We start from the raw sequence: 20,660 nt of genomic DNA on the forward strand, positions 1-20,660 counted from the left end.
TTCTGTATGCAGAATTAACATAATCCAAATAAGCTATTAGGTAAAAGCTCATTTGCACTAAGCAGTTTTTCCTAGACAGCTAGGAGGCATGCAGAAGACATCAGAAATAAGATGGAGCTAAGCTGAAACTTAATGAACACAACTGAGAATTACTCAGTCAGGGCACCAGCTACTGCTTTTTACTCTCCTATTTTAACTTCTTATACCAGAAGCCTGCTTCCATTTCTCCTGCTTCTCTCCTCATTCATTCAGTGTTTCATATGCACTCCAGCATGACTGGACTTTCACTTCTTCTGTACAGCTGAGAAGTATGAGAAAGGATCACTGTTGATAAAACCTCCAGCCTTGTTTCAGAGTGTTTTTAGGATGTTCCTTTGTCTCATCTGCTTCTACCACCCTCTTTTTGGGGACCATCTTTCACCTGCATGGTAACTCCCTCCATGTGCTTGCCAGGTTCCCAAAGCAGCAGCCTTATTGTGTAAGGTGGTTCTTGAGCAGCCCAAAGTCAAGCAAAGGACTGTGCTGTCCATGAGTGCTGATCAGTCTCCTTCAAAGAGAGTGGTTGGTTCCTTGTAGGCTGCTGCCATTGACCTTAAGGATGGATGTCCAGGCGCAAGGGGCTGCTTGGCACAGGTGCCTGAGCACTGCCAGAGTTCAGAGGAGTCTGGATTGGGCTTATCTGCAGATACCTTTTGTGGGTCCTGTCCTTGACATGAGCACTGCTTGAATACTGTAACAAACGCAAGAAGAGGTTGGTGCACCCAGTGCTGCCTTTTGTGGTATCTGCTGCCAGGATCCTCGTTTCATAACAGAGGATGAGGATGTTTGTTTTGGTTTAACTTCTAACAGATGGCTGTGACCCTGTTGTTAAAGAACTATTATTTTGTAAATAGAGTGGTTTGTTTTGCTGCTTTAACAAAAAGTCAGGGTTCTTTATAGCCTTAGAACATGCATTCTATGACAATTTTGGCTGAATTAAAGGTTTTGAGCAAGGAATTATCTAAATTTGCCCTTGCAGTCAAATTATTTCACCTAGAGAATGAAGTGACCTCTATGTTATGATGAAAATAGGCTCTGGATGTCTTGTGGTGTTAGGGAACTCTGGCACCTGAGGAAAACAAGTCATTTGGGGACTTTCTTTGCTGATTTGTAGTGTAGTAGAATTTGGCATTCCCTACCTTTGTCAGGGAACAGACATCATTGGCCATGATGTAACCTGATGCCATTACAGGTAAAGAGGCAGACAGCTCTCTCTGTATTTAGCTCATCTGCCTCTTGAAGTTTTTATGATAAGCTGCATTCATATTAGAAACAGAAGCATAGAGTCAGAGGAGCATTTTGGTTGGAAGATATTATCAGTCAAGACTCTTTTGCTTCTTATGCAGCCCAGCAGGCAGCTGTGTGCTGGGCTGCAGCCAGAGGAGTGTGGGCAGCAGGGCAGGAGAGGGGATTCTGCCCCTGGACTCTGCTCTGCTGAGACCTCACCTCCAATCCTGCCTCCAGTTCTGGTGTCCCCAGCAGAAGGAGGACACAGAGCTGTGGAGTGAGTCCAGAGGAGGCCACAAAGATGATCCAAGGGCTGGAGCTCTGCTGTGAGGCCAGGCTGAGGGAGCTGGGGGTGTTCAGTCTGGAGAAGAGAAGGCTCCAGGGGGACCTCAGAGCTGCCTGCCAGGACCTGAAGGGACCCTGCAGGAAGGCTGCAGAGGGACTTTTGCTGAGGGTGTCTAGAGACAGGCCAAGGGGGAATGGTTTGAAGCTGAGGCAGAGCAGGGTTAGAGTGGAGCTGAGGAAGAAGTTCTTGAGCAGGAGGGTGGTGAGACTCTGGCACAGGCTGCCCAGGGAGGCTGTGGCTGCCTCCTGCCTGGGGGTGTTGCAGGCCAGGCTGGATGAGACCTTGAGCAGCTGAGTCTGGTTGAGATGTGTCCCTGGGCATGGTGGGGAGGTTGGAGGAGATGAGCTCTGAGGTCTCTTCCAACCTGAGCCATTCTAGGACTCCATGTTTCTAGGATTGTATAGGTGAAGCTGAATACTGCACTAACTCTGCTTTTAACCCTGTTGGAACACAGGGACAGTTAACAGCAAGGGAAGAGAAACAGTTTAAAATTTCCTTCCAGCTGCATAGTAGCAGAGGTAATTTTGTGATGTTTTCTGGGTGCTGTGATTTTATTTTAACCTCAGCAGGCCGCTCAGCAGCCATCCCTCATAATGGTCTCATTTTCAGTGAGGGCTGTGAGCTGCATCATCCTGCATGGAGTATAGTGGCTGTATAACCTTAATTCTTCATTCTTCACTTCTGAATCAGGGATTATAACATTTGTCTGCTTCTGTGTTGATGGCTGAAGTGCTTTTTCTTAGTGTTGGTACTTTTAGACTAGAGAAAACACCTGTGAGCCTTTGCCTGGCTCTCCTGCACTGAACAGTGCTGTAACTGTGTCACCAGGCAAGAGAACTGTCACTTAATTCTTGTACAGCCTATCCCCTGCAGGTGGAATTTGTGTCCTCCCAATGCAGCCTGTTTAAGTAGCTCACCCTGTTAAAAGTCAAAAGTTACTTAACTGGAAAAAGTTACACAAACTGTGCAGCTGCTGTGAAAGGTCACTTCTGTAAAGCTGACTTCAACATCTGTTCCTTTTAGTGTCCAGAATTCAAAAGGCCTCGGGGCATTGCTGTTGACTGGGTTGCTGGGAATGTTTACTGGACTGATCACTCCAGAATGCATTGGTTCAGCTACTACACCACCCACTGGACTAGCCTGAGATACTCCATCAATGTAGGACAGCTGAATGGACCTAACTGCACGAGACTCCTCACGAGCATGGCAGGAGAACCATATGCCATAGCTGTAAACCCTAGGAAGGGGTATGTATGCCTCAGCATTGCTCTCTTTCTTGCATTCGGACAAAACTGCAGAGTAAGAGGAATAAAATGATGCCTGCAGATCTCTACACTTTCCCAAGTCATTTCCTGAACATTGCTGCTCAATTTAGCTGTAGTAAATCAGGATCATTTATCTCCTATCCTTCTAGCAGGCTGAAAGGCTCAGAATAATTTAGTATTGGTGTTTTGAGGTTCTGTGCAGGCACCTAACTCGGTTTTTGTGTTGGGTACTTGCAGGATGATGTACTGGACAGTCATTGGGGATCGCTCTCACATAGAGGAGTCCTCCATGGATGGTACTCTGCGAAGGATATTGGTTCAGAAGAATTTGCAGAGGCCTACAGGTATGCAGCTGATCCAGGTGTCCTGACTGAGTGGCACTTGCTAGCTCAGTGTGGATTTATTGGCTGAATTCCAGTCTCAGCATTTTGAGATCTGTATGCTGGATATTCCTATGCAGTTACTAATCAAATTCTCACTCTGTTTTCAAATGATGCCAAAGTTTAAGTCCTGTTGACATGTACCAAAGCTTAGTGTTAGGATTTGTCCAAGCAATAGCCAAGGACTCTCTGTGTAATCAGTTAAAACATGATTTGTTCAGGAACACCTCAAAGCTTCAAGTGAACAAAACTTCAAGCAAGATCAATGAAGAGCACACCACTTAGTGGTGAGACACAGCTCTAAGAATGCCTATGAAACCTCCCAGCCTTTCTAGCTGCTGCCTGAATACACTGCATAAGAGTCTAAACCAAGCTCAGAGGATTCAAAGGAGTAACAGCTTAATTATCTCAGTATTTTACAGAACTGTGTTGAAGCTTGACAGTGCACAGGGCATGCTGAGATCTTCTGCCCTGCCCTTAAGACTCCACTGGCAGGGTAAAAGTGATGTTTACTGCAAAGGGACTGGTAAATCCAGAAGGAAATGTCTCCCTCAAATAACAGCATCCTGTCTTCAAACCACAAATGATTTGTTCCTGACCTATTTTCTCTTGCAATATTTGATGTTTCTCCAGGCTTACAATGACAATTGGTTGTTACTGCATTGCAAATGATGGGTTGCCTGCCTTTGGTATGCAGCCCTCTTGAAGCACAGGTTTCTTTCAAGAGGATGCCCTCTGAATACCTAAGCATCTTAGAAGCTGCCACTATCACAGCAAGGAGGAATAATTTCTTAACAGACTGTTGTGTGCCAGGCTAAGACAGGCTGGTGGTGTTGGTATGCAGATTACACTCATCCCTTAAGGAAACCTTTTGACATGACTGGATTGAAATCACACAGGTGATGAGGAAAGCTTTGAGGAGAGGAAGGTTATGCTCCTTAGGTCAGAGCTTGGAGTTGATCTCAGCTCTGCTGCTTACTAGTCTGATCAGAAGGCTCCTATATAATCTACTATTGGCTACATGGTTTTTATCATCACTATTGTGCTTCTTACTGACCTAAGGAGCATAACTTTCCTTGCAAGAGTGAATGGAATGAAAACGAATGAAATGAGCAGAATTACCAAAAAGTGAGCAGACTTGGCAAAGAGGGAATTTCACTGATGCCTTGCCATAGTATTTCATTTTCTGTATCTACTGCCTGTAAACACTTCTGTGACATCCTTCTGTGGCTTTCCTCCTTTACTTCCTGGTAGAAAGTAGACCTTTATGAAGGCTCTTCATTTTTTTCCAGATGTTTCATGCATATCCATGTCTCTGTACCTTTAGTCTTGAGAAAAGAAGGCTGAGAGGGGATCTGATCAATGTCTATCAATACCTGAGGGTGACAAGTGGAGGGGGCCAGGCTCTTTTTGGTGGTGCACAATAATAAGACAAGCAACAAACTGGATACAAACTGGAACACAGAAGGTTTCACTTCAACATGAGGAGAAACTTCTTTACAGTGAGGATGGCAGACCCCTGGAGCAGGCTCTGTAGTCTCCTCCTCTAGAGACTTCCCCAGCCCAGCTGGACGTGTTCCTGTGTGACCTGCCCTGGGTGACCCTGCTCTGGCAGGGGGGTTGGTCTTAGATGATCTCTGGAGGTCCTTTCCAACCTCTAACAATCTGGGGCTGTGTGAGGGCAAGGAAGGAGCCCAAGCTTTTAATATTTCCTGCAGAATGAAGAACTCTAAACCTCTGTGTTCCATTGCTCTTAAATCCATGACTAAGCCTTTCCAATTTCAAGTAACTGAGAGTTCAGGGCTTGACTTCCCAGGGTGTGCATAAAAACAACTGTCACAGGGGTGCTGTGTGGGTGAAACAAAACTAAGCACTCTGTTCCATTGTGGTATCTCTGGTACTGTCAGAGACATTTATTTATTATTGATATTGAAATGTTCTTATTAAAATGCAAAGAATAATTTAAAGCAGGAGGGTGGAGACTGCTTCTAAACTAGTCCCCCTTGCAGGTACCATGTGTCACACAGAGCTGACATTGTGACTATCTGTCACCAGAAGTTATTCTCTTTCTCTCTATGCCTGACTCCCACTGAGGTTTGGGGATTTTGTTGTTTGCTTGGAAGGGGGTTGGTTGTTGGTTTTGTTCATTTCTTTGTTTGGTTGGTTGGGTTTTGAGTTGCAAACATTTCACAGGTCTTTGCATCAGACTTCCTCCACCTCCTCTCATCTATCTGCAGCTGATTCATTGTTAACTTAGGAGGAGTATTTTTACTATTCTTTTGAAGTATTTTTCTTCTGATTTACCTACTTACATAAATAGGAAAACCAACAAACACACACCCCCATGCTTTTCCCTATCCTTATTAAAAAGACATCACTACTTCAAAAGCTCAGAGTTAAATTAGTTTATAGCTTTTCAGACTGAAGTTTTTTACATGCCCTAAAATGGCATATTAATGATATTGATCATGGACTGCTTGCTGCAGCCATTTCACAGAACCACAGATGGAAGGGACTTCCAGAGATCATCCAGGCCATGCCCCCTGCCAGAGCAGGGTCATCCAGGGCAGGGCACAAAGGAACACATCAAGGTGGGTTTGGAAAGTCTGCAGAGAAGGAGACTCCACAACCTCTCTGGGCAGCCTGCTCCAGGGCTCTGCCACCCTCACCATACAGAAGTCTCCTCATGGTGAGGTGCAACCTCCTGGGTTCCAGCTTGTCCCAGTTGCTCCTTGTCCTATCACTGGACACCACCAAACAGAGCCTGGCACCTTCATCCTGACACCCACCCCTCAGATATTGATAGACATTGATCAGATCCCCTCTCAGGCTTCTCCTCTCCAGAGCCCCAGAGACCAGCCCCAGAGTTCTCAGTCTTTCTTCACAGCAGAGATGGTCAAGCACCTTCTTTAGCCTCATAGCTCTCCATTGGACTCTCTCCAGCAGGTCTCTAACTCTCTTGATCTGGGGAGCCCAGAACTGGATACAGGATTGCAGGTGTGGTCTCAGCAGGGCAGAGTAGAGTGTAGCAGAACCTCCCTAGCCCTGCTGGCGACGCTTTTCTTGGTGCACTCCAGGATGCCATTGTCTCTCTTGGTCACAACAGCACATTGCTGTCCTGTGCAGAACTGGCACTCCAAGGAGCTGCCTTCCAGCAGGACAACCCCTGGTCTGTACTGGTGCCTGGTGTTGTTCCTCCCCAGGACTCTGCACATGTCCTTATTGAACTTCATGAGGTTCCCCTTCACCCAGGGCTTGTTGGATGGCAGCAGAGCTTGGCAGGGTGTCAGCCATCCCCCAGTTTAGTTGTTGCCTAGAGGCTGGGTAGCCACAATGGTGTCTGTCTTCTGCTCTCAGGTATGCTCTCAGTCACCCACTCCTGTGCACTCCTTTCCTATGGATGTGAACAGCTTCAGCTGCCAACACTGCTGTGCAAGTCTTGCAGCACTGGTGCAATTACAACCTTCTGATTCTGTAGGAATTACTGCATGGGAAGGACTGGAGATAACACAAAGAAGACAATGAAATACTTGTGGAACACAGGCTGGGTTAGGGGGACTGGAGGGAATGTGGACATCTGGTTTTGCCGTGTGGTCACTGGTGCTGCTGCTTAGAGATCTACTGACTTGATGGAGATCTTTTATGGGTAGAGCAAATTACAGGATTAGAGTCAATGTTTAATTCCCACCTGTTTTATATCCCTGCCTGCTGAGGATAATGGGTTTGAAAAGGTACTGACCTTGGAAGAGTAAGTAAAGGAAGAAGGTAGGCAGGGTTGCCTCCAGGGGAGGTTTAAGCAGCAGCTGTTACATTTTGGTCTCCTTACTTTCAAGTCCTGCTTTGTTTTTTTCCTGTCACCACATTTTGTGTTCACGGGAGTATGAAGGGCATCAAAAGGGACAGTTGCACAAAAGCATGAATCTTTGTGTCTCAGGTGTTAGGTAGCTGTTGGACCTTCTCTGTTCTGTGCAGGTCTGGTGGTGGATCAGTTCAGCCAGCGTCTTTTCTGGGCAGACTTTGAGCTGTCCGTCATCGGCAGTGTTCTTTTTGACGGCTCCGACTCGGTCATCTCCGTCAGCACCAAGCAAGGTATGGAGAGTTTGTTTCCACCGCAGCCCAGTTGCCTGAAGTTGCACTCTTCAGAGGAACTCTGCAAGCAAAAGGCTGTGATTGTTAAATACTATTACTTGCTTTTTGTTAGAGGAGACTTCAGGGATTATCTACATGAGTAGAAGGACACAGAGCTGTTGGAGTGAGTCCAGAGGAGGCCACAAAGATGATCCAAGGGCTGGAGCAGCTCTGCTGTGAGGCCAGGCTGAGGGAGCTGGGGGTGTTCAGCCTGGAGAAGACTTTGGGGGGACCTTAGAGCTGCCTGCCAGTAGCTGAAGGGATCCTGCAGGAAGGCTGCAGAGGGTGTCTAGAGACAGGCCAAGGGGAGGAATGGTTTGAAGCTGAGGTAGAGCAGGCTTGGACTGGAGCTGAGGAAGAAGTTCTTCAGCAGTAGGAGGGTGGTGAGACTCTGGAATAAGTTGCTCATGGTGGCTGTGGATGCTTTTAGCTTTAAAATAATCTGGTGAAATTACTTAAACTGGCATTTCAGATATGTTGAGGAGCTGAAGAAATGTTTTGGCTGGTCTTTTCTGATCAGCATAGTAATCTGTTTCTTCCTTGCTACCTACTTCCAGGTAAAGTGTTGTCCCTAAGTCTGTTCCCATTGAGCAGTTATTACTGTAGGATTTCCTTGTTTTTCAATAATCAACCAGTTTCTGAGGCTGAATTGTGTGGAAAGCTAACACAAAGCTGGAGATTTTGGTTGCTTGTACCATGAGTTCCTATTAAGAAGGCTGCTTTTTAGAGGGCAATCTTTGTGGGTCCAGAACATGTTGTCAGCATTCTGATGTCTTTAGGTGGGAATTGCAAAACCAGATCTGGAGCTGTTACTAAATTTATTATGTGACAATGAGCAGATACAGTGGTGCTTGTTTTCCATTTTTTATTGAAGGTTTGCTGCATCCACACAGAATTGACATTTTTGAGGATTACATCTATGGAGCAGGTCCTAAAAATGGAGCATTTAAAGTGCACAAATTTGGCAGGAGCCTGGTGGAATACCTGAGTGTGGATGTTGCTAAAGCAAAGAGTGCCTTGATTGTGCACCGCTACAAACAAATGGACTGTGAGTAAGCATAATTACCTGAAACTCAATGCTGAGCAGGCTCACCTTGGGGAGGCACAATAAAAGCAAGTTGTGCCAATACAAAGTAGAGCTTGATTGGACAAACTGCAGATAGATTGCCTTATTTCTGTATATCAGCTCAATTCAGATAGCTTGATGCCTTTTTCTCTAATTTAAAAGAGCATTGGACAAATGTTTGCCTTGTGTGCCTGCATTGTAAATGAGATATAAAATAATGAGGAGAGAGCTGAATGCAAATGTCTCTATCCACAGCCAGATGAGGTTTCTGACTGCATATTGCCTATACTTTTTTGTTGTTGTTGTTACTGGAATCAATTCTGTCCCTGTATGAGTCTTGCACTGCTGTTTGAGTCTGTTCACTAGCTTTCGGCTGTTGATATCCTGGTAGCTGGAAGTGAATCAGAATGTTTCTATATCTGGTTATTTATTGTTTTGCTAGTTTTAGAACAGTATAATTCTGAAAACAAACAAACAGCAACGTTGTTAATATTTTGTCTTTTTAAACAGTGCCTAACCCATGCTTGGACCTGACCTGTGAATTCATTTGCTTGCTCAACCCTTCTGGTGCAACCTGTGCTTGTCCAGAAGGAAAATCATTAGTGAATGGAACATGCATTGATCAGAGCCTCTTAGGTGGGTACTGAAAACTGCATGAGAACCAGAAAATAAAGAGCTACTCAGCTGTGGGCATTGCAAGGAGCTGGGCAGTCTGTGAGTCAGGAGTTTAGTGAAGTTAGTTGAGATGGATATTGCTGATTTGAAATGGAAACAAAATGTGAAGAAATGAAATCCTTGGTTGATAAAAACTGTTTATATGCATAAAAAATGAGAAATGATCTTTCAGCTGAACTGATTACAAGAGGATGTTTCAAAGTAAATGGCTATGTATATTGACCAGAAGAAGTTTGAAAAGCTCTGAAGCATTTTGGGTTCCAAATTAAACATTATCCAGCCAGGAGGAAAAAACAAAACAAAACCTTAAAGGCCATCAAGAAACACCTTTGCTTAGGCTGCAGCAATAGGCAAAGAACAATTACTTTGAAGTAACAAGAAAAAAAAAAGAAGAAAACCAGCTGAAATCTATTTATCTAAAATTACATCTTTCAGTAGCATCTCTAATGGCTAATATCTAGAAGCAGAAACCAGACTTTGTGGTAAGAGCTACTAAGTACTTGCTATGTTCTAGAAGAGAAAAAGATCTTTTCCTTAGAAGATTATTAACCATTCCCACTCTGAGACCACATCTAAGGTGGTCAGACTGCTGAAATGAATCCTTAGCCAGCCTGGGTTTTAAGAGTTTCTAGAAAGCATGGAGCAGGATTTCTTATGTGTATGCGAAGTAGGAATTTATTAGGATGGTTTTCTAATGTTTAATTCCAGGCTCAGAACTGGAAGCACTGCATAATTTGGTGAGATACTCGGTACTTCAAAAGCTGAATTTAGCAATTAATTTAGCTGTAAAGTCATGGAGAAAATCTCACCTGTTTATGCTGCCTAGTCTTTAAATATTGAATTAACCTGATTGTGTTTTAGTTTATAATGTTGTTGTAGTTACACTGTGGAGTATATTAGTGTGGTATTAATAAAGCTGTCTGGCAGCCTTTCTTTTTCACTGTTAAGAAATTTAAGGTGAAGTTAGAAAGGTAAACAATATGGACAGCAGAACCCAGGAATGAGTTTGTTAGGCAGGAGTGCACTGTGTGGAACGCACTTGTAGCACTTGTAGCACTATGTGCTACACTGTACTGTGGCAAACCCCCAGGACATGGAGCATTTATTACCCTTGGCTGAACACCTACCAATACCATAGTTATGCAGCTATCAAGTGGTTTACCTCTGGTTTCCACTGCTGGCGAAGAAGGGATGTGACTGAAGCAGGTGCAACAGAAAGCACTGGTATGCTGCCCAAGGCTTGTAACTCCTGAGACCTTTCAGTCCTTGTCTTCAGAGAGCATCCTCCTGCTCCTCCAAGGCTCAGCTCTTTGTTCACCTGAGACATACATGGGTGCGTGTCAAGATTTCCTGCTCTTGTACATCACCTGAAAATTGTTCCAAATGGCCTCTAGTTACTGCCTAGGTGGTGAAGAAAGGCTGATGAAAGAATAATGGTTCTCACTGGTGCCTGGTAGCAATTTGAAGCCATCATTGCAGTCATGCTGCACTTTTCCTAGTGGGGCAAGGGATGAGGCCACCTTAGAGTTTTCAGGAAGAGAATTTTTTAGTAGAGACAGATCTGAAGAGGTTTTTAAATTTCTCTGCTAGTTGTAAACTTGAATTGATAGGCAGAGGATGCCTAGGCAATGGGAGGTGTTCTAAATACTGAATCCTCAGTGGCTTTCTGTAAGGCTGAAGCCAGATTGCTTCAGACAGCTGCTTCAGCAGCTGATGAGAAACAGCTTTTGGGTGTGATCTGGCTTTTTCAAGCTGAATTTATTAAAACAACCAAGTGTTGTAATAAATTCAAGCTTGTATCCCTTGTTCCCTGTCCCAGCACTGGGCACCACCAAACAGAGCCTGGCACCTTCATCCTGACACCCACCCCTCAGGTATTGATAGACATTGATCAGATCCCCTCTCAGCCTTCTCCTCTCCAGACTAAACAGCCACAAGGCTCTCAGTCTTTCTTCATAGCAGAGATGTTCAAGTCCCTTCATTATCCTCATAGCTCTCTCCAGCAGGTCCCTGTCTCTCCTGAAATGGGGAGCCCAAATCTGGACACAATATTCCAGGTGTGGTCTTGTCAGGGCAGATCAGAGGGGCAGAAGAATCTCCTTTGATGCTACATTTTTCTCTTTAATTCCCAATCTGTATTCATTTCCTCTTATTTTTTCCCCCAGATTTTCTATCTTGTGTGGATTTACTCTAACAGAGGAATTTACCATGTTTTTGATGTGCAATGAGTAAGGGTCATAAAAATGAACACTTGTCTGTACTTCAATGTTACTTAGTTTTACCAAGTTCTGCTCTATAAACTCATGACTAATGATAAGTAAAACAGATAAGATAAGCAAAACAAAAATAGCCCTTCTTCTCAATAGGCCATGCTACATTATCCATTTAAACAATTTCTGTAATGAGTAACTGAAGAATAGTTCATGGAACATCAAAGGACTTAATGAACCACTCCAATAAATAAAACATTGAGGCATCCTCAAACTCCCAGCTACAAAGCAGCTTTGTTACACCAGATGTGTACAACCACAGTGGATACCAATACTGAAGTGCAGATGGGATTCCGTATTTTTATTGTAAACCACCTGAAAGAATGAAGTGCCACAGTCCCTCAGGATAACTTTTAAATTTGGTGTCTAGTTTCAGCTTAATCTTTCTTCCAATAGCTGAAGGGAAGGCTGCAGAGGGACTTTTGCTGAGGGGGAATGGTTTGAAGCTGAGGCAGAGCAGGGTTAGAGTGGAGCTGAGGAAGAAGTTCTTGAGCAGGAGGGTGGTGAGACTCTGGCACAGGCTGCCCAGGGAGGCTGTGGCTGCCTCCTGCCTGGGGGTGCTGCAGACCAGGCTGGATGAGACCTTGAGCAGCTGAGTCTGGTTGAGAGGTGTCCCTGGGCATGGTGGGGAGGTTGGAGGAGATGAGCTCTGAGGTCCCTTCCAGCCTGGGCCATTCTGGGATTCTATTATCATATCCCAGGCGCTTTGTAAGTAGGTTTGATCCCAAGTTACCTGTCTGCATCATCTCAGCACTGTCTATAATTGAAGGCAGCCAGACCCTGCCAAGGACAGGGATGCACAGGCAGGAGAGAGACACTTGGGTGCATCCAAAGAGTGGTGTGCTGCATATTCAGTTACACTGCTGGGTTCTGCAGAGTCCTTGCTGGAGAGAACCACTCAGCTTGAGGATATCCAGCCTTCCTAAATGCTGCACTTCAAATGCAATGTGTTTCTCTAAGCATCCAGAAAAAGGATTTGGTGTGCCTGTCTTAGTGTTAGACCTCAACAAATACAGGACTAAGGAGAGCCTTGACTCTGTCAGTAGCATTTAACTAGACCAGATTAATTCAGAACATCTGCAGCTGGTGGCTGTTACTGAAGGATTCTATGTGTCTGTGGTGTCCCTCTTGTTAAAAGCCATGCAGGCTCAAATGCTTCATTACTTAGGAAGCAGTCTGGCTCCACAGGACTTGTTTTGCTGTGTGAGAAAGGGAAGCTCTTTTTGCTGAAAGCACGTTTTGGGATGGAAAGGAGCTTGTCTGGTTCTGTAGGATTACAGTTATCTGGATGTTTGAGCAGTCTGTGCCTGTTAGTCTTTAATTAATTTTTGTTGATGTCATGGGAGGATTTTTGGTTTGCTGGTTTCTGCTGGGTGATTTTTATCCTGTACTTCACTGTGCTGCTTCTGCAAATAGGCTAAGTTAAGGTAATTGTGCATTGTATTATTAGATTAATTAGATTGTTGGCTAAGGTAACCATGCATTGTGATTATGATATCTCTTTATCTCAAGCCTGAGTTTTGTGTGTTACTTTTACTCTCCCTTTTGTGTTGGAGGAGCAGGCAGCTTAGTCCTTGTGTTAAACCCTTACAATATCTTCACCTAAATGAATAGAGATTTGTTTATCAAAGTGTTTCTAAGGCATAACTCTAATTGCAGAAGAGCTTCATAGAAAGATTGAATCTGGCCTAACAGGAACTTGTGTCACCTCATAGCTGTCCTCTAAGGTGGTGGCACTACAGCCCCAGCTCTTGGTGAATGCAGAACAGCAAGCAGCAGCTCAGTGCTTTACAGACTCAGCGGAGGAGGGAGTGAGTAAGTCAGAAAATATGGCTTAGGAGCAACAAGCTAGTATGCAAATACCAATTGCTGAGGAGAAATGAAAGGCTAAATGATTTCCTTTTAAGGATGTTGGATAGGGCTTAGTTTAGAAGGGCGTTAACAGAGACAGTGGAAGAGAGATCCAAATGAGTCCAATAGGAAAAGGCTGAGGTTGCCAGAAAAGAACTGGAAAGTTTTTTTGGGATTCACCACATGAAACCAATGTTTTTATTTTTATTTTCATTCTTTTCTTGAATTGAATGATAGTTTCAAATAAGAATCCATAGTGTAATGACTAACCTGCATCTTAAGAAGGGCACCATTCCCATGGCATCCCCTGGATGAAGTGTAAGTGCCACACACAGTGCCCAGCTGGTTGGGCTGCAAGCTCCCAGCCCTGCTGCCCAGGCTTAGAGCAGGCCTCACTGCCTGCACAGCTCCTTGCAGCCTTCCCAGTGCTTCTGGTCTCCTCAGTGTGTATTTTTTTCTAGTACCATGGGCATAAAGTGTTGGTTTGCTTTCTCCATCTTGAAAAGTGATCTATTTTGTTCCCCCCTGCCTTGCTGGAGATGTATTTAAGGTGCGAGGTTCTGTTTTGCCAGTTCTGAAACGGGGATGCTGAAAACGTCTCTGTGCTCTTGCTGCAGATGAGAGTTGTAAATTAACCTGTGAAAATGGAGGGAAGTGCATCATCAATGAGAAGGGGGACCCCCGCTGCCACTGCTGGCCCAGTTACTCGGGTGAGAGGTGTGAAACCAACCACTGCTACAACTACTGCCAGAACGGAGGGACCTGCGGAGCCTCCCTGCTCGGTAAATGCTTCTGGGCAGCTCACTCTTGCCTGCCATGACGCAAACATTCGAATCTGTTCCTCCTTTCTGGTATCTTTTTCATGGTGTAACTTCTTTGCTTTGCCTGTGCAAATCATACTTTATCATCAGTTGTGGGTTCCCTTCATGTGCCTGCTGGTTTAGCAGAACCAAGCTGCAGCCCAGCAAAAGGAGCATGGAAGCAAGTGGTCAATACCAGAGACTCAAAGGTTGAGGTGCAGAATTGTAACTGTAAAGGGTGAGGTCCACTCACATCTGGACCAACCATGTACATCTTGCTCTCTCTTCATCTCACTTCTCCCTCCAGATTTTTTCCATGTAGACAGAGAAATATTTCCTTAAATTACAGAGTTGTGTGGCCTCAATTTTCTACCTTTCTGTCCCGGTTTAGAGCCACAAGCTACCCCAGACCAGAGGACAGAAAGATATTCTACTCCTTTTTGGGGAGTAGAAATAAAAAGGCTGCACATCTAGGTTGGAAGTTTAAATGGGAATTCTATTTACAAATGCACATACAGAAGGCATTCAGGTAGAATGAATACATTCACAAATTAGGCCGAGTCTACTGGGCCAAAGCCTTCCAGAATCTTCCTTCCCTACCCTGGGATGGCGAGGACCATCCCTTAGGATTCTGTCTTTTTGGAGGATGTTGTCTTCATGGTGGTCTTGAATGTACCTGAACCTCAAATTACCACACTTTGTCTTACTGAAATTCAAAAAATTAACGTTTTACTCCTCTAATTCCCAGGAAAATTTGGTTGGTCAGAACTCAGAAGCTTTACTTTCCTGAAGGAATTTGAAATTACTTCTGTTATCTTGAGGGAGATTTTCCTAACTGTCAAAAAGTGGGTATTTGACAGTGGAACTTTGTCCTTGACATGCAAGCTGTTGCAGCTTGCATAATGCAATTAGTGTTTGGGCTAGAAAGTGTGATAAGAAGTACTCTAAAATGTATTAATTCAGGGAGAAATGAGTTGATGGAAAGTAGAACAGCTGGGAAAGAACTTGCTGTCTAGTCTCTTCTTCTCAGAAGCCTGTCAGCTGCTAAAGATGGTGGGAGTAATTTTCTCCTGTGTGATGAAGTCACCAACACCCTGCTCTGTGAAGGAATCAAAGTATAGGCACCTGACTTGAGAACAGAAGCCTGTCCCTGGTTAGTGCAGAGAGCGCTCCCTGTGATGCAGAATTAGGTGTCATAGTCTGTGTGACAAAGCTGGTTTAGATCTCATGTTTCTTTAGCTCTCCTTCCTTATTAAGCCCAGTTTATGTAATTTAGTAATCTGGCTTCAGTGCCTGTGCTGGCTCCTCTGGAGCCTCTTCCTGTTTACTGAGATTTGCTGACAACCATCCCAGTGACTGCAAATCTATGAGTGTGCCAAGCAGAGGATGGTTCAGTTCCCATCTCTGGGTTAATGACGTTGTTCATAGTTAACATCACTAATAGTGACTAAGTGTGAGAAAATGAGAATTACTTGTACTTGAAGTTGATTAATTATACTTGAAACTGCTTCTAGCAGCTGGTGGAACTGCTGACACAAATGATAAGCAGAGATTTTTATCAATGCAGTGAGATCAATACATGTTTAGTGAGGACATGCAAGTGAATGAAAGTCATGGGTGATTTAAATGATGCGCAAATCTTCCTTGTCATCTGAAGAGAGGATGTTTACTCCCACATCTCTGCATGCCTGGCATTTAACCAACACTTTGGTGGGGCTAGAAGCCTTTGCAAAACTAGTTACTGGAGCTGCTAGAACTCAGCTCTGTGCCCAGAGCTGTATTTAATCCTTTGCTTCTGGCAGGAGCCACAGGGCTCTCTCGCCTCCAAGCAACTCCTGTTGTCCTTGCCAGCAGCTGACACTTGCTGTGCTCACACATCCATGCTCTCATCTAGGGTTGGGTTTGGTTTGTGTTTGTGTTTGGTTTTGGTTTGGGTTTGGGTTTGGGTTTGGGTTTGGTTTGTGTTTGGGTTTGGTTTGTGTTTGGGTTTGGTTTGGGTTTGGGGTTGGTTTGGGTTTGGGGTTGGTTTGGGTTTGGGTCTGGTTTGTGTTTGGTTTGTGTTTGTGTTTGGTTTGTGTTTGGATTTTGGTTTGTTTTTCCCTGATAAATCCAGCTTTTGCAATCTCTCAGCCTTGCTGAAATAGTGTGGCAGGCTTGGTCACCAGTGAGTCAAGGAGAGAGATCCAAGTAGATTCTACAATGTACTAAATTGTGAATGGTGGCCCCAGTGCTACAGAGGGCCTGGAGATGCAGGCGTGAGGCTTGTTTCTGCTTTTGCTCCAAGAGGATAATGTGCCTGCACCAAAAAGATATCAGGAGAGCCAGCATGGAAGTCACCACAGTCCACATCTTACTCTTCAGATGCCTGATTTTTGAGTATCTGAATCTTTAATTGCAGCTAAAGTTTACCATAGGTGGCCAAAATGTGCCAAGACAGGCACAGGGCTGGGTCTGCTGACTCTCACTGGGCATACCTGCTGGTAGGAATATTCTGCTGTACTGTGTCCACCCCTCTAGAATAATCATTTTTTTAATAATATATTTCAGTTTTTCCTGATTTCCTGTCTGCCATTTCCAATTCATGAGAGCAGCCACACCTTGGAGGTGCTGCCATAACTTCCAGGTGCTGGAGAAGTTTTAAAAAAAGCCATTCATCTTTCTACATCATAGTGACTCCATCCAGCATGCCAGACAAGACTTTCAAATGATCCATTTCTCATCTGCCTTGCATGCCTAGCCCCTGGACCCTGTAAATATTCTATTAAGAAGAAATCTCTCTTTCTTATCAGGCTGTATTTCTTGACTCCGTCAGGCCATAAATCCTGTGTTACTGAAACAAAGCAGCACAGCAGTGAGATGTCCTCTTATCCTGCTCCAATCTAACCCATGCTATACTAAGGCCATTGTGTATTTTACAGAAGGAAGCTAAGCAGGACACCCCAAAAGCATCAAATACTGTAACTAAATCAGCAAAGCTCAGTTCCTCAATTGTTTCTGCAGCAAGCATTTCCTCTTTCCAGTCTCATACACCACTGTGCAGAGCTTATCACTGAGCATCCCTCTGTGCAGGGAGTGCATGCTCAGCTGCAGGGCTCCACAATCTTCCCAGATGGAAATCAGGGTGGGAAAGCCAGGCCAGAGCAGCATTCACTCATTTCCTTCTTGTGGTCTCAGCCTTCAAGGCAGAGGTGCCTCTGGGGTTGCTCTGCTTTGTCAGGTTCATCTGGGAGCCATTAGTGTCCGTCGTACTTTAACTTGCACATTGGTGCATGCAGGAATAAAGAGGTGCCCTGAGAGCAGCATTTGTGGTTTTCCTTAGTGATTTTTAGACTTAAGCATTGTGTTCTGAGTTAGAATATCACATCCTACCACTTTGATCTGTCCACCAGCAGTAGATAACTTGCATTTTATATTCTTGCATGGAGAATTCTTTCCTGCTTCTGGAGAGTATAAAAGTACTCTGTTAAAGTCAATTCAGTTCAAGGTCATCTTAATTTCTTCTCCTGTCTATGCTCAGAACCTCCCATACACCAGCCTCTCAAAGAGCAGCAGTTGCAGCTTGGATTCATGATACAATTGGCTGATCAAACTGACACGATTGAGTTGCAGAGATTTTCCCAATTTTCTCTTTTTAAAAAAAAATAAATTATTTGTACTGAAAATGCTGCAGTTTTTCCTCTGGAAGCTGCAGAAGCCATGTATCTGTGAGAGTGCCAATCCAAACCCTGTCTGCAAAATAGAAATGACTCATGTTCATTCCAGCTCTTTCTTAGAAGCCCTGATTGTCCTTAGTGCTCATCTCCTCCCCACCTCAGGCAGCTCCCATGCAGTGCTCTGAATGCTATTCTGCACCCACACCCTTTCAAAGCTTAGGGACTGCCAGCAAATTCAGCCCCACAAGGAGATGAGCCTCTGCTGAGTCCCTGCTGCTAGGGACCTTTCCTTGGAGGCAGGGAATTTCTTTACTGTTGGCTTCTGGCTCAAAACCCAAGGAAGAGATATCCTGAAAACAAACCTTTTGTCATATTCTGCTACCAATAAAATGATTCACAGATTGTTTTGGGTTGGAAAAGACCCTCAAGGGTCATCTTGTCCAACCCCCTGCACTCAGCAGGGACACCTCCAGCTGGAGCAGGCTGCCCAGGGACACATCCAGTCTGATCTTGAATGTCTGCAGGGATGGGGCCTCAACCACAGCCTGGGCAGCCTGTTCCAGTGTCTCCCCACCCTCACTGTGCAGAACTTCCTCCTGATGTCCAACCTAACTCTGCCCTGCTCCAGCTCCAAACCATTGCCCCTTGTCTTATCCCCACAGCCCCTTCTGAAGAGTCCCTCCCCAGCCTGCCTGTCGGGCCCCTTCAGGTATTGGAATGCAGCTCTAAGGTCTCCCTGGAGTCTTCTCTAGGCTGAACAGCCCCAACTCTCCCAGCCTGTCCCCAGAGCAGAGGTTCTCCAGCCCTCTGATCCTCTGGACCCTCTCCCACAGGTCCATCTCTCTCTTGTGTTGGGGACCCCAGAGCTGAACACAGGATTTCAGGTGAGGTCTCCCCAGAGCAGAGCAGAGGGGCAGGATCCCCCCTCTGGCCACACTGCTCTGGATGCAGCCCAGGCTACCCTTGGCCTTCTGTGCTGCCAGTGCCCATTGCTGGCACCTGTCCAGCTTCTCCCCCACCAGCATCCCCAAATCCTTCTCTGCAGGGCTGCTCTAATTTCATCATCCCCCATCCTGGGTTGCTGTGGAGTGGTACCCTGGATGATGCAGGACATGAAACCCTTTCCTGGTGACCGTGTGTGTTCCAGTGAGTGTGCAAATTCTGTTCTCCTTCCCCCTCTAACTTACAGCAGTAATGTGATAACTAATTAAGTAAATTGCAGAGTATTACTCAATTTTTAAAACATGACTGTGCTAAATCTTTGCTGAATATGTTAAGTTGTGGAACCTCATTATCTGCACACAAATGTTAATTTGTTAAACAAATCCCACTGGCAATTCAGGGATTATTCATTGTTGGTTTACTTACTGCTAAGCCTTTTGGCAAATTCCTGTGTGAACATTATATAGCTGGAGATTGGGGCAGCTTTAATTAAAATTTATAAGTTTATGACAGTTGTGTGGAGCTACAATAGTAGAAGGAAGAAAATGTCATCACTTAATTAAAAGTACACATCTGAGATGTGTAATTAAAAGTTGGGGTATAATAATGAATACATTCTAGTAAGCCAAATGAATGGGAATTTGGAAAACATTGGATGTTGCCTTAAAAATGCACTTCCTTGCTCCTTACAGTTCAAAGCAAAGATGTTGGAGCTGCAATTTACCAAATGTCTTGGGCACATTAACTTGATGTGACAAAAATTAGATAAATATTTGTACTGTGCTAACTGCACAGACTGTGTCTAACTATGCAATATTGTGATGTTTGTATAAAAGAGAGTTAAAATGTTGTTATTTTCTTGCTATTTTCTTTTCACTAAGTGAAAATTGATTTAGTAGTCTCAGGAAATAATTATACCTAAAAAAAATATTGTTTTATGTTCTATTTTATAAACAGAATAAGTTGTTTTGGGGATGTGGGGGTGCATACTGAAAACACTGACAGTGAGGGATCTGTTCACTGTCACATCAGCCTCAGTAGTCTTAAAGGGTGATGCTGCATCAGCTTGTCACCAGGACGAGGTCTGTGGGAAGGGGTGAGCAGTCAAGGCACTCTGCTCTGGTCTGTAGCTGGTCTAAGGGTCCCAACAGAATCATAGAATGGTCTGGGTTGGAAGGGACCTACAAAGGTCACCCAGTCCAACCCCCCTGCACTCAGCAGGGACATCATCTAATAGATCAGGTTGCTCAGAGCTTTGCCCAGCCTCACCTTGAGTATCTCCAGGGGTGGGGCCTCAACCACCTCCCTGGGCAACCTGTTCCAGTGTTGAGGCAGCCTCCTGGTGCTGAACTTGTTCCTCACATCCAATCTCAATCTGCTCTGCTCTCATCTCAAACCATTGCCCCTCATCCTGTCCCTGCAGGCCTTTGAGAACAGTCCCTCTGCAGCCTTCCTGTAGCCTCCTTCAGGTACTGGCAGGCTGCTATCAGGTCTCCCCAGAGTCTTCTCTCCTCCAGGCTGAACACCCCCAGCTCCCTCAGCTTGTCCTTGTAGTGCAGAGCTGCTCCAGCCCCCTGCTCATCTTTGTGGCCCTCCTCTGGACCTGCTCCATCAGGTCCATGTCCTTCCTGTGTTGAGGGCTCCAGGGCTGGACACAACCACAGGCAGCCTTGATTAAGAACAGCCTTTGAGACTCTCCTACAGTGTTTGAAGGTGGTTCCATTCTCCTTCCTTTCCCAACACACAGAGAGTGTCTGTCTGTGAGCCTGAGCCCATTCAGCTCACCTACTGGTTATGAACAGTGCTAGAGCTGCTCCCCACCACTGTTGGTTCAGGCAAGCTCATTATGGTTCATCAGCCACCCAGAAATTCTTGTGCTTCTCACAAGCTGCTAGGAACCAATGCAGCAGACATGGTAACGCAGCAGGCTGGTGCAGTGCCACCTTGCTTTCTCTGATAGTGACAGGAAGTGAGATGTGGAATTAAATCTACATATTGCTACAGAAAACCTAAAGCCA

General features: G+C 44.9%; 1 protein-coding gene across 1 annotated transcript in view; it reads left to right on the plus strand.

Annotated features, from left to right (window-relative positions):
- LRP1B (LDL receptor related protein 1B) overlaps window positions 1-20,660 on the plus strand; it is a 660,028-nt gene that overhangs the window by 603,629 nt on the left and 35,739 nt on the right. Inside the window, exons 78-83 of the mRNA XM_054381274.1 lie at window positions 2,636-2,859; window positions 3,115-3,221; window positions 7,230-7,346; window positions 8,260-8,433; window positions 8,962-9,087; window positions 13,865-14,029. Coding sequence (XP_054237249.1) covers window positions 2,636-2,859; window positions 3,115-3,221; window positions 7,230-7,346; window positions 8,260-8,433; window positions 8,962-9,087; window positions 13,865-14,029 — 913 coding nt within the window. The remainder of the gene's footprint in view (window positions 1-2,635; window positions 2,860-3,114; window positions 3,222-7,229; window positions 7,347-8,259; window positions 8,434-8,961; window positions 9,088-13,864; window positions 14,030-20,660) is intronic.

The sequence above is a fragment of the Indicator indicator genome, chromosome 5, assembly GCF_027791375.1.
Source record: "Indicator indicator isolate 239-I01 chromosome 5, UM_Iind_1.1, whole genome shotgun sequence".
NCBI classification, from domain to species: Eukaryota; Metazoa; Chordata; class Aves; order Piciformes; family Indicatoridae; genus Indicator; species Indicator indicator.